A 13,503-nucleotide genomic window follows, 5' to 3' on the forward strand; every position below is an offset into this window, starting at 1 on the left:
GCTGTATTCCAAGAATGTATTCATATGTTTTTTTAATTAATATATTTTATGTATTCAGATGTATATATGTATTCAAATGTATCTGCAGTATGGATTCATATGTTTTTGCACTATAAATGACCTGCTATCATGTATTCAATGTATTTTTATGTATTTAACTATATTCAATGTAATTACATAATTTCTCTGAAGATTGCTATGTTTTTGGAGTGTTTTTAGATTGAGAATCTTTTTTTATAACTAGAAATACAAATTTTGTGTGTTATAATTGAGTTTGAGTTATATTAGGAGTCTATTATATTAATTGATTCACTTTCCGTTTAAAAACAGCTGGATAGACCATGAACTCCGCTATTTACATTACTGTATGCACAAATACATATCGTGAATATAGTCGAATACAATAATCTGTCGAGTTGTAATCTTGTGTTTCATGCCGTGAATACAGTCGAATCTAATAATCTGTCTAGTTGTAATCCCCTACTATATTCATGAATACAGTAGCTTAAATACATCGAATACACTATAAAAAAACCTGAAAACATAGCTTTAGGAAGTAATATAGTAAATGGTAGCTACAACTAGCTAATAACCACTAAACATAGCTTTGTGAAAATTTCTCTAAAATGATCAACTGATTGTGTCCAGAACTAGACAGACATACCCGATAAAATAAATCAAACCGCCATCTTATTCTCTTCTCCGCCTTCTATGCTGCTCATGACCACCACGTGAATCCACCTAATTCCACCTCCATCTACCAACTAAGGGTGAATTGTCACTAACTACTTTCGCATAGAAGGTTATATACAGTGTGACAATGAAGTTTCTAAGTTAAAAACATATTTTAACTCATACGTTAGAACCTCTTGGTGTGGCCAAAATAATGAGGAAAGAAATTAATGAAATGATAACATAAGTAGGGTATTTTTTTTTCTGCCATTTTTTCAGGAAAAACTAAGAGAAAAATGCCAAAAGAAAGAGAGAATAGATAAATAGGAATCCTAGCATTAGAGAGTGTCAAAGTTACTTTTTCTATTCCCAGCTTTATATAAATATATAGATATATCAAACGTTTAGATTCTGGTCAAACTACTCTGACTCTTTGACCAGGAAAATAAGAAACTATATATACATAAACATCGTGCTCATTTACACGCTTATCGACCAGGTTACAAATGTTTTGATGTGAACTATAATCTGCTACCAAGGATCATATTGAACTACAACATGATTTGATCACAACATATCCAGACAATTGAATTGGATATCTCGTAAAGAATACCCAAACTTATGAATAAAACTTAAGAGTATCAGTTGCTCTACCAGCTTATCAGAGATCGACATCTGAGCATGAGTACGTTCAGCCCGCTCAGGAGATAAAAGCTGCCTCTTCACTCCCCCAAGCAAAAAGAAATTAATTTGCAAGTTATTTCCAAGTACTTTTTGGTTTACCAGAATGGTTTCACTTTTTGAGATTCAATAAACCAGACGATCCATGTTCCACAATCTTCAAAGACAACTGTTCCAACAAGCATTGGCAAGAGGCGCCTATTCGTTTCATCACCATAACCTGCCGAGATGTATGCCTAGACATGGGAGGGGTGAAACACCAACACCTTACAGTTTCAAAGGAGTTGCAGCTTCCATCTCAATTAGGTATTATTAATTGAATTACTCTTGTTCACACCTTGTAACTCCATTGGGGAATTGGTTATACTACTTACTGACCCCAAGGTTTGTGAACTCAACTGAGGGCTTGCTGGACATGCTTCTGGATTGCCAGTACTCATAGGATGAATAGCCCCTGAACTCAGTTGTGGGCTGAGAGGAGTTCGTTGGTTCATCTGCTGCGGGCTGGCCTGTTGATGCTGCTGTTGCTGCTGTGGCTGCTGGGAATTTTGATTCATTTGTTGAGGGATAGTTGGATTTGATGGAGAGCCCACTGGAGGAGGTGAAACTACAGCCTGTAGAGGCAAAGCTGTCTCTTGCTGCTGTTGCTGTTGCTGCTGCTGCTGCTGCTGCAATTGCTGCTGCTGTTGTATATGTTGCTGCTGCTGTAGCTGCATTTGTTGCTGCTGTAACTGCATCTGTTGCTGCTGCTGCTGCTGCGGGTTCATGTAAAGATTCATACCTGCCATTAGCTTTGGCGGACCCATTGGACCCACTGCTGGTCGCTGCATTGGATTGATATTAGCTCGGTTTAGGGAGCTCAACATCGAAAGACCAGCAGAGCTTGGATGCATTTGTCTAATTCCCGTAATACCACCTAAACTTGACTGTGGGCTCCCCAACAAATTTGTTCGGTTTTGTGCCATTCTCAGCTTGGTTTGCATGAGCGCAGCTTGTTGCGGAGTGAGAGCCCCACTACGAAGTTGTTGGCTGATTGTGTTACTTATATTAGATGCCTGGCTCAGATTTATTGTGTTTTGAGATATACTGCCCATGCCAGCCATGGCTCCCATTGGAGCTGAAATTCCAGGTCCACCAACTCCTCTTACACCTCCCATGCCCATAACATTACCAAGACCACCAAGTGCAGCGATGTTATTGCTAATGTTCCCCATACCTACATTACCAAGGCCCATCATCATTTTCCTCTGCATTTGTGAATGCTGTGGCTGGGATTGTTGTGATTGCAACTGTTGTTGCTGCTGCTGTTGCTGTTGCTGTTGTAATAGCTGAAGTTGCATTGGGGATGCTTTGATATCCATTTGATTACCCAACTGCATGGAATTCTGGCCAACTGTATTTAACTGCGCAATTGGATTCGAAGCAAGCATTAGTTGAGATCTCTGTAACTGTGGATGCTGCTGTTGTATCAGAGGATGTTGATTCTGCTGCTGCTGTTGTTGTTGTTGCTGCTGCTGCTGCTGCCGCTGCAGAGGGGCTAATGGATCAGATTGTTGAGGTCTAGAAGGCATTGAAACCCCATTTAGGAGTCCTTGAGAGATCTGTAATGCTTGAGCATTCCCAGGAGGCAGTATTCTCTGGCCTTGCATGTTCTGGGGTGAGTTTACTGACGAATTAATACTGTTAGAGGGCCTTGCAAGCTCATTGGACAACTGACCAGAGACCCCTTCAGAGCATTGCTGCAGATCAGCTCCTGCCCCATTTGGTGGCATTCCTGGCACGTTAGTTTGATTACTTGAAGCACGATTCATGCGGATTGGTTTTGGTTGGACATGATCTTCCACAAGGTATCCTTCGCGTACCATCTGCAAACACATTGGTGAGGCAATATAAGGACAAGTAGCTGGAGCAATGTTGATCCTTAGCAATTTCTATTTTACGCAGTTAACTTACCAGTGAACTAAATTGTGCTGCAAGCAAGTCCGCAAAGTGCTGTCACAAGAAAATTTCAGGCATAAGAATCAGAAATGCATGAGAGTACTGTAAATTTCTTCCACTGGCATCCCAATTTAAAATGGTTGAAACAAATGAAAGACGACTCTTTAGAAGCTACCATGAGCTCTCCAGTTCTCCATGTTTCAGATACACCTTACCATATCCACGAATTGATGTCTCTTGAGCATCTCGTAAAATTACACCTAGTTATTTCTGTTACTCGCTTTACTAAGACTTTGCTTAGAGAAATCCAATTAAATGTCTAAAATCCAGAATTCATCTGTCGTGAACATCATCAAAGATCGATAAATGCGTATGAAAGGCAATTGTCATTAAATATTTGATCAACTGATCCTAAGATTTGATTAATAAATGTCAGTATTTCAGGATACCTCGCCTTATGAGATACTTGGAAGGTTATACACCATAGTTCAATTCAAACCTGATCAGCATGACGAAATTTCTACTCAACCTAGCTGCTATAGCAAGATAGCTTGAACAACTATAAGTTCTAGCTCAATATGACCTTTTCTAATTAAAACAAAGCTGAAAGGGTTACAATATCTAACTGACTGTATATTTTTGCCTTCATTTAAATTAAATATGTCACTGATGCTGAAACAATGATAGATTTTATTAGTTCCTGCCCAACTAGAAGGGACAACACTCTTGCTTTTCTGATGTAAATACCAGCATACCATCTTAGTGCTGGTTTGATCAAAGTATCCAACTGCTAGCCTTGAATAGATTCAAGCCAAATTTAATGAGTTCCAATGAGTATTGGACAGATTTGCAACATTAAGATTGGCACATGCTAGCAGAAATGGAATTTGAAAGTTCCACCATATTGGAAGCTAGATCAGGAGTTATGGACTGCTTATCATTCTTCCACTTCACTTTTCAGGGTTTCCATATAGCTTTTACAACAACAACAAACCCAGGTTGATCCCACATGTGGGGTCTGGAGAGGGTAGTCTGTACGTAGACCTTACCCCCACCTAATGCAGGTAGAGAGGCTGTTTCCAATTTTTCATATAGCTTTGAAATTTTAAATTCAGCTCACAACAGCTGGCTTTAGAACGGAAACTCATCCTACTTGATTAAGTAATACGAGTGGACAACACAAGAGGAGGGTATCCAGTCTGTGCCATAAAAAACAAATAGTGTGCTCAGAACTCACCGTATTCGGCAGTGTTGGGAGGTAATCCTCAGCAGTAAAGTATTCAGCATCTTCTATTTCTCCAATATGCATTGCCACAGTGCCGTCATTCGGCTTTTCTGACATGATCATTCTGGTCCGCACCTTAGGAACATATGAAAAACCATTTCCTAGTAGATAACATCAAGCAGTCAAAGTCAGTTACAAATAAAGCAAATGATACAGACAGAGAGTGGATTAAGACAGACCTTGAAGTATGCGCTCTGTCTGCAGAAAAGTCAAGACTCTTGTTTTGCAAACATTCGTACTGCCACCTACTAGTGATTTTGACAATGACATTTTGGAAGATTCATCCTTGACATTCTCATTGTTTGAATCATTGGAAAGATGAGTTAGCAGCTGTTGAGTAGGAAAGGCATTTGGCTTCCTGCTAGAGTACTCCTCGACCTTACTCTTTTTGGGATTAAGTTGAAACCTGAAATTCAGAGACTTAAGCCTTTGAAGATTTTCAATAAGAGTAAATATCGTGCTTTAGGCACAGTGGCTAAGAAAATTACATAGTTAAAAACGCAAGCTGATAAATAAGAAGATATACATTACATCTGAAGTAAAAGATTACTTTATTTGACTTGAATAAGCAAGGGGTTTTAAAGAACTAATTGAGAGAGAGAGAGAGAGGCAGGGGTGATATGTGAAGTTGTAAGTCATCACTCCAACCAGAGCTCTATGTACAAGTTTTTATCAACACCAATTAAGTAATACAGATATAAATTCAGATGTCAGCATTGGATGCCTTTTGCAACACATTTCAGGCATAATCGTTGGGCTAGAGGCAGATATTTGGGTTTAGCTAAAACTTAAAGGGTGCAAGAAGAAAGCAGTGAAGAAACCAAAAGGGCAACTTAAGCTGTAAAATAGAAAAGTTAAAGAGCATGATCAATTTTATCCCAAAAGAAAAACCATGATCATTACTGTAGGAATGACAGAGAAAGACAAAACAGAGACCAGGAAAAAAGATTTAGTTATCCCTCCATCCCATGTTTTGTCTTGTCCGTATTTTGGACCATATCAAAGTGATCAGATAATTTACATCAAATCTGCACTGTATAGCACGATAATGAATTTGAAAAAGCAGCAAGAGTCCAACTCGGCAGAATAGGGACCATGTTTCTTTTCGAGCCTTGTCATCTTTGTGCATTCACATGATGGTATTTTGCATAATTTGCAAGAAACCGGGCAAAGAGTTTAAAATTTTACTTAATTCGGTCTCAATTATTCTCCTCCAGTTGTCGTTCAAGAAATAGGGAACATGACAAAGCAGCTGTTAACTCTACCTTTTTTTCAACATAAACCTTTGATTACGTTTTTACATTCTCGTACAAGTATAGCATATGTGAGGTTTAGCAGAAAATTTTATGAATATCAGAGCAGCCACTCTTCTAGTTCCACACCCCCCAAACCCACCCCCACACACATGCACATACACACTCTTCTCGTCTACCAGTAACCTTGTTTGTCCCACATAAGACAGCTTCTGTTGTTATAAGTATGGCACTTCTAGACCAGAGATATTGAACCAATCAGCTCCTTATAAGGATGGAATACAGTCACAGATGACTATTTTGAATAAACCAATTACCAAAAGGTAACACATGCATGCGGAGTGGTGTGTCCTCTGACCCAAGATGACACAATTTACGTGCTCTATTGAACATAATAAACTTGCGCTGATTCAAAGAGACAGCTAATTTAAATGGTCACAAAAATGTCCCAAAACATACCTAGTTGTCAACATTTCAATTTTGGAGAACCTTTCAAGCATGATTTGGTCAGCTGAATGTGCAGATCCTACAGGAGGACTGCTTGCATTTATTGGAAGACTCATGGTACTGACACTGGCAGGAGAACCAACTCCACTCATCATGGGGGTCTTAGGAACAGAATTGGATCTCCGTTTTGCAGCCATTTGAGCCTGGTGTTGCCGCTGCATGGAATCATTGGCGCTAGAAGTCATAGATGTTGTGCCACCAGCAGGAGCAGCAGATGTGGCTGCTTGCTTCTCCTTCAGTGATTGTATTAGTCCACTAGTCACAGCAGCACCATACTGAGCTCCTATTGAACCATTAGAAAACTCTCCAGACTTGGACGATAAAGGAGATTGAGGCAAACCTCCTGCAGAAACACGAGGACTTTGCACTAATTTCCTGTTCTGGAATGGATCCTCTTTCCGGAGACTATTTTCAAGAGGCTGACCGAGGCCATTCCAGGGTGCCTGAGGGAAGCCAGATCGTATAAACTGCTGAGGCAGTCTCTGCTGAAGTCGGGCCTGCTGGGAAACCATAAGGTTCATATCCGATTCCACCACCTGCATCTCATTTTTAGTCCTTCCTGGCTCCAATTTGTCCAATCTCTCTACCTCAGCAGGCTCTTCCTTTAAGTTATACTTTATTCCTTGCTGTCCTGCAGTGAATGGCATTGTTCCAGCTTCCTGGTTCAGACCCACTTCAAACATCTGTTGCTGATACTTTTGCATGCTTGTATTAGCATATGGAATTCCCCTGGGAACTGAATGCTGCTGTAATAAAGGATTCTTCCAGTGCAAATCTGGAGCCTGAGAGCCATCTATTTGTCCTCCTACAAGTTGCTGTTGATTGGAATCAGCACTCATATGTGTAAACCTTGCCCTCTTATTTAAGGACAGAGGAGAAGCTTGGCCATCATGATTCTCTCTCTTACCATGTAAAGAAGCAGCACCAGAGCTCATAGCATCCGTATATGAGAGCATCATGTCTGGCCCAGCAGGAGAAGCTGCCGATGCATTTAAAACTCCTGACCTATGGTCCTGCATGATTCTTGGACTCAAAACCCCCATTTGATACTTTGCTTGGTGCGATACGGAAGGCGATGCTGGAATAGAGGCCTCAGACCCAAAACTGTTACTTCTTAGTGCCACCATATTGCTTGGTCCATTATTTTGTGGGTTCAGATTCTCATGAGCAGGCTGCGACACAAGCTGTCCACCATCTCCTGACCTTGAACTTTCGGGCACTCTATCTATGCAAACATTTTTCCCATGGATTTTATCATTAGATGTGGCAATAACATCTGGAAGCTGCCTTAGTCTTCTCCTCCTTAAATTGCCTATACCCAACGTTAACTGCAAACAGTACACAGCACAGTTTACATATATGAGCTCCTTTTACCACATGAAGATGGATAAAAGCACACTACCTTTGAGGAGGCTGGGTTGTTGCAGAGCCTGTCTAACTTTGGGGCTGGGTCCAAGCAAAGTTGTGGTTGTAGGGCTCTTAATAACCGGGATTCCATTTCCTACAGTATAAATAAATATTCTCTAAAATACAAACCATTTGAATGCCACTAAGAAGAGTCGATCTTACTAACCATCATATCACCATATGTCCAAGCACTATCTGAAATCAGCGGAATGTCCTTCACCACATTTTCAAGAGACATTTTTAGACAAATTCTGTTAATAATGGGACAACCAGTGGCTGAAGGCACATTTTGTCCAGCTTCAGAAAAGCACTTCCGATAATCTCGCACCTGCAATAGTAATCCCATCTCTAATTAAGAAATGAAAGACTACCCTAAATCTTTGTGTAAGTGATAGGGAAAGGGACAGAGAGCGTCACTTCAGAAGGAAAAAGGGCTGCCGGGTGCACTAAGCTCCCGCTATGCGCGGGGTCCGGGGAAGGGCCGGACTATAAAGGTCTGTTGTACGCAGCCTTACCCTGCATTTCTGCAAGAGGCTGTTTCCACGGTCACTTCAGAAGAAGAAGAAAGAAAATGTAGAAGGTAACAAAGTTTAAGTCTTCAGTAGGAAAAAGACGATGATGAAGTACAATAACCAATTCTATAGTGAAAACCGCCAAACCAGTAAATTGAAGACTTCTATTTTCGAGGTAAAAAGATAAAGTCAAGGACAAAGCTGAGTGATTGGCATCCAGTTAAAAGAGAGTGTTCTGTTTTAATCTCTTCCCTTAAAGTAAAGATGCAGAATTAGAAGTTCTGAACCCATAATCTAATACTCCCTCTCCCATTTATACGACACAAATAATACTTGGGGAGTAATAACTTTTTATTTTATAAGGATAATTTTAAATGTGCCAGAATATTTTAAATATACAACACTATGATTTATAATATCTTTTATGCATTACCAAATATGTAACTATATTTCAAAAGAATTGAAAAATCGATGTCCTAATCCAAACTGAATATTAGATGCTTTAACTCTTGCACTCCAATTCCCTCATTCATTTTGTGAGGGAGGGAGCATTATTTCATAAGAACAAGCTGGTCTACTAGCATCTCTTAAATCTTATAGGAGATATAATCAAAGTTGCTCTTCTGGAACCAGAAACCTTACCTCGCAGACTAGGGTCCCATCAACAAACTTGCGAGGTATATCCTCCGGAATATCACTGGGCAGATGTCCAGACTCAATTGCCTCCACGTGCACAAATATACAAAATAAAATATTAGATAACAAAACTAGACCGAACTTTGTAAAAGCCGGTTATCATTTATGTAACCACAAACTTGGTTTCTTCAGGAAGAGTGAAGCGAAGTCCCTCCTCGAAAGGAAAAGAGTGACAAACGGAATGGCTTTGATATTGGTAAGCATTCCCAAAAGAAAGTGGCTTTCACTCCTCCAGTTTAATTAAATATTGACTCGACTTATTATTACAAAAGCTAATTACAATCCAAATGAAAGACGACCAAACCACAAAGTTTTTGCAGATCAAAAGTACATAGGCAGAAAAGTTCCACTCAAAAATGAACATTACGTTTCTGTCTCTCAATCATACTAGAATTGCAGGAAAATAAACTACTGTTTGCTAATAGCTAAACAGCTGTGACTAAGCACTAACTGAAGAACAAAATTTTACAAGCTCCCCAAGGGAAGACAAGAGGATATGGAGGAAGTCGGGTGCTAAATACATGGAATTAATAGAAGCCACGGAGAAGAGATAGGTGCTGACTGTTATTTTTGGATACCACCACAGAGAGCAGTTCTTTTTCACTTGGTAGTGCAGTGCAGGATGCGACCTTAGTGGCGCATAATCTAAGGAAGAGGAAGCAAATCATTTGTAAAGACAAAGAGTGGACACCAACTACAGGTCCATGGGAGCCTTACATCACGGATACGGACCCCGGGCTTTTCTCTTGGTGCTACTAAAGACAGGCATTGGAGGTTACCAATGTATGCAGTTCGGAGAACAGCCATTGTGTCTCTTTTGACATATTTGGGATGAGTAGAAAGTTGTCTCGTGCGAGTAAATTAAGAATAAAAATATCATAGTTTCAGTTATATATTTGGTGTAAAGAGAGAATTGCTTTGGTATAGTAGTTGGAAGAACTTGATAGATGATTGTGGTTGAACAACAATCCCAATTTGTACAGATTTTACAGACTATCTTCTTTTGCTATTGATGCAATTAATTGTTAAAAAAGAGTTCGGGACGAAGCAACAGATTATCCACACACCCAGAGATAGAGAGAGATAAGAAAAAAAGAGAAAAAGAAAGCTGACAGTACACTTACTGAAAAGAGAGTTTCAGATGCTCTATCATATGGATGCAATAATTTCGGAACATTTTCAGAGACTTGATGCCCATAATCATTCTGCAATCAAGAAGGAAGACATAAGACTCTCAGCCAAAAAGCCAGACAACCACTATATTGCCACTATAGGATGATTAATAACAAACCTCGGAGGGCTTCCCAAAAGAATATCCATCCAGGAAAAGGCACAATGAAAAGGAAACTTCATTATCTGCTCATATAACACAATAAGCACAGCTGAACACTGAGAAATGCATTTACTTTTGACATAAAGATATGAAAAATGGTAAGATAACGGGAGAATGGATGGAGTCACTTGTCCTCCCAATATACATGAAGTCTTTCACAAGATCTTCACTTACCAGGGACTCCGGTAACATCCTTGCTCCCATGAACAACGTCACCCTGTGGCAGACGAGGATGTTATCAGTGAAATAAGAAATTTGAGAGATTTTTCAAAAGAAACATAATCTACAATGATTGAACAGAATATCACAAAAATTATTTGTGTCCCTCAATCTTTATCAAGTTTATGAATGCTCCCTCTATCCCCAAGTGACAAACAATACACAGATTCATCTATCTTTCACTCACCAAAATGATTGTCATAAAAAAGAAAAAGACATTTAGTTGCATGATCTATAGATATCCCATTTCATCCCCTCCACTAAGTAGAGATAAATATGAGATGCCATGGTCCATAACTGATAATTGGCCATTTCATTGCTACATAGCCCAAGGAAAAGGGATTATCTGTGTCAAGAAAGATCCTTTTTTTATGAAGCAAGAAAGATCCTTTTTTCCTGGGGTGTTTACGAGGATTGGGGATAACAACACGTCCTCAAAAGAAAAGGAGAAAAAATCTAAAAACTAAAGCTCCTATACCAAGAGCTCCCCTAGTGAAAATGAGTCAAGCAACTGTCTATTAGGGAATAACCATTTGCAGCAAGCTGACAACTAGGTTCTCTCACTAAACCACATTTTAGAACTCCAACTTGATCTTGCTAAAAGTTTGGTATCATTTATGTGCTTTCATTATTAAATTTCATTACTTAGGAGCAGGGTTGTAAAAAGCGAGCGCTTCCTCGCTTAAAGCGAGAAGTGAAGCGAGGCGAGGTATCTGGCGCTTCTATTAGCTGAAGCGTAGCAGATTTACAAAAGCGCTCGCTTCCACTGAAAAAGCGAGAAGCGATGAAGCGATGCGAAGCGTAAGAACTAAGAAGCGAGCGCTTCTCTTTAAAACTGGGCTGCCAACATATTTAATTAAAAGAGCTGTCTTTTTTTAAAAACACCATCGAGCAGCAGCAACAGAGAAAGAAAGAGGCGACCTAGGGTTCAAGTTTTCTACACTTTTCAACTTCAAGATCATCAAGTTTGGCCCCAGGCATGTGATGATTTCTTCTTCTTCTTCTTCCTCCTCCTCCTCCTCTTCCTTCTTTTTCTTTCACTGTTTCAGCATCCAAATAGCAGCGAAATGCTGGCGAATTTTTTTTCCCCTTCAGTTCTTCTTTCTCATTCTTTTCCTCTTCTTCTTCTTCATTTTCTTACACTGTTTCAGTGATAAAAAGATTGAAATGCTGCCTATTTTTTCGTTTTAGTTATACTGCCCTTCTTCGTATACTTACTGCATTTTTTTCATATCCTTTATCCTTTGTCCCTAGTTGAAGAAGAAGAAGTTGAAGAAGATGACGAGCAATAGAATAATGATAGTGGAATACAAGAATTTGACAATATTGTAGAAGAATAGGATGCTCATTTGTGTTTTAATTGATGCTACTTTTTAGTTTTTACATTGAAGTATTGACATTTGCTTACAGTTACATGTGCTGCCTATGCAGTATTTATTTTAATATTTTTTTTTTCAATTCCGCTTCACTTCAAAAAAGCGAGCGCTTCGCTTCTTGCTTCTAGCTTTAAGAGATTCTTGCTTCTAGCTTTAAGAGAAAAGGGGCTTGTTGCTTTTCCTCGCTTCACGCTCTTCACAACACTGCTTAGGAGTCCCATTTACCTTTATTGCATGTGCATTCACGCTTTTAGGTTTTCTACAGTCTCCAAATCAACTGTAGACGAGATACACGAGATACACGAGATAAAGTTTAGGAAATTCTAACTATACTCTTTGAGCTAGTCTAGTTTGCTATAAGAAAACTAATCCTGATATAAATTGTGCATTATTACTACATGGGAAAGAATGTGAAATAAAAATTTTGTATTAGTATTCACCGTAATATTATTTACAGTATAATAACCCATGTATTACGATCCCAGCATAACTAGTCCAGGAACCAAATGTCCCCTTTATATTTTACTTCCCTAGATAGTCACATACTGTTCAGAAGTCATTCATGGTTTTACAATGAAATAAATAGGGTGGGATGGATCATAAAGAAAATTATGGAAATCGCAAAAGTGAGTTCAAGTGCAACTCATTTCAATTTTTTTTTTTTTTTTGCCAGAAGATATTAGAGGGTAAATTCTAAAATAATAACAGAATTGAGTGCTATAGCAACAGTAAAAGAAGCACAAATTGGGAGTGCAATATCCAATTACAGAACATGTGAATAAGAAAATTACCGAAAGCTTTCCAGCAGATGCGGAATTGGATTCATTTTGTGGAAGAACAGAATTCCTTCCTTTGGTAGCTTCAAAAGCGACGTCGTCTTCTTCAGCAGACGCTGAGGTCTCGGGCTGTATTGGTTTGGGCCGGAACCTTGAACCGGTTTTGGAGACCTTAAACGAAATCCCCATTGCCGGAATTTTACAACCCCGACTGATCCGACGTCGGAGACTTGACGAAAAATTATATGATTAAATTAAAAAAGCTTCAAATTAAGTCAGTGGATGAAGTAATCTCTTGTGTATTGGGCATAATAACAAGCACAGAGCTGATGCAGAGACCAATTGGGGAGGACCTGAGTCGGGACGTTTTGGGAGTTCCTTCTGTTTAGTTTTGGCAAAAGAAGAACATGAGAATTGAGAACTGAAAAGGAAGCCCAGGTTGAAGTTCATGATCCAATTCTTTGGTAGTTTAGGCCCAAATTAGTATTGGGCTCTTGGGCTGGTATTGACCCGAAAGGTCTTGCGGATAGTCCATTCCCTTTATATTTATCTTACTTAGAAGGTGTAGTGCTATATTCTGGCCCGGGCCTGGGCTCTGGCGGTCCCGGGCTTCGTGGGCTCAATGGGTGGAACCGGCCCGTGACGGGCCTAAGCCCACATGGTCTTGTGCTTAACGGGCCGGGCTCGTGGGCTTCGCGGGCCTAGCGAGCGGTTTTTTTTTAAAGGCAATTTCTTGTAGTATCATGGCTATATTAAAAATATATATGTAGTATATATGTAGATCTAATTATTAAAGTGCTTGACGAAAAAGAAAATAACAAAACAATAGTAAAACACTAAATTGTCAT

At 39.4% G+C, this 13,503-nt stretch overlaps 1 protein-coding gene across 1 annotated transcript; it reads right to left on the minus strand.

Moving 5' to 3' along the window:
- Positions 1-1,013: 1,013 nt before the first annotated feature.
- On the minus strand, positions 1,014-13,048 carry LOC107828181 (protein PHYTOCHROME-DEPENDENT LATE-FLOWERING-like). The gene is made up of 12 exons (XM_016655451.2): positions 12,671-13,048; positions 10,459-10,501; positions 10,243-10,307; positions 10,076-10,156; positions 8,898-8,978; positions 7,910-8,071; positions 7,739-7,837; positions 6,289-7,664; positions 4,756-4,982; positions 4,529-4,677; positions 3,307-3,345; positions 1,014-3,218 (listed from the first exon to the last, which is right to left on the minus strand). Exons 1-12 carry the CDS (start codon positions 12,842-12,844, stop codon positions 1,656-1,658), a joined length of 4,059 nt encoding a protein of 1,352 aa, XP_016510937.2. The 5' UTR covers positions 12,845-13,048; the 3' UTR covers positions 1,014-1,655.
- Positions 13,049-13,503: the final 455 nt, after the last annotated feature.

This window comes from Nicotiana tabacum, chromosome 8 (assembly GCF_000715075.1).
Source record: "Nicotiana tabacum cultivar K326 chromosome 8, ASM71507v2, whole genome shotgun sequence".
In the NCBI taxonomy this organism is placed as follows: Eukaryota; Viridiplantae; Streptophyta; class Magnoliopsida; order Solanales; family Solanaceae; genus Nicotiana; species Nicotiana tabacum.

Bases quoted from the DNA above. Each gene is read 5' to 3' on its own strand.
- LOC107828181 (XM_016655451.2), bottom strand. From the start codon at position 12,844: ATGGGGATTTCGTTTAAGGTCTCCAAAACCGGTTCAAGGTTCCGGCCC. The intron at 8,979-10,075 runs GTAAGTGTACTG...GTGCACGTGGAG, and splicing joins CATCTGAAACTCTCTTTTCA to GCAATTGAGTCTGGACATCT. The intron at 3,346-4,528 runs GTGAGTTCTGAG...TTCTTGTGACAG, and splicing joins TCCCAACACTGCCGAATACG to CACTTTGCGGACTTGCTTGC.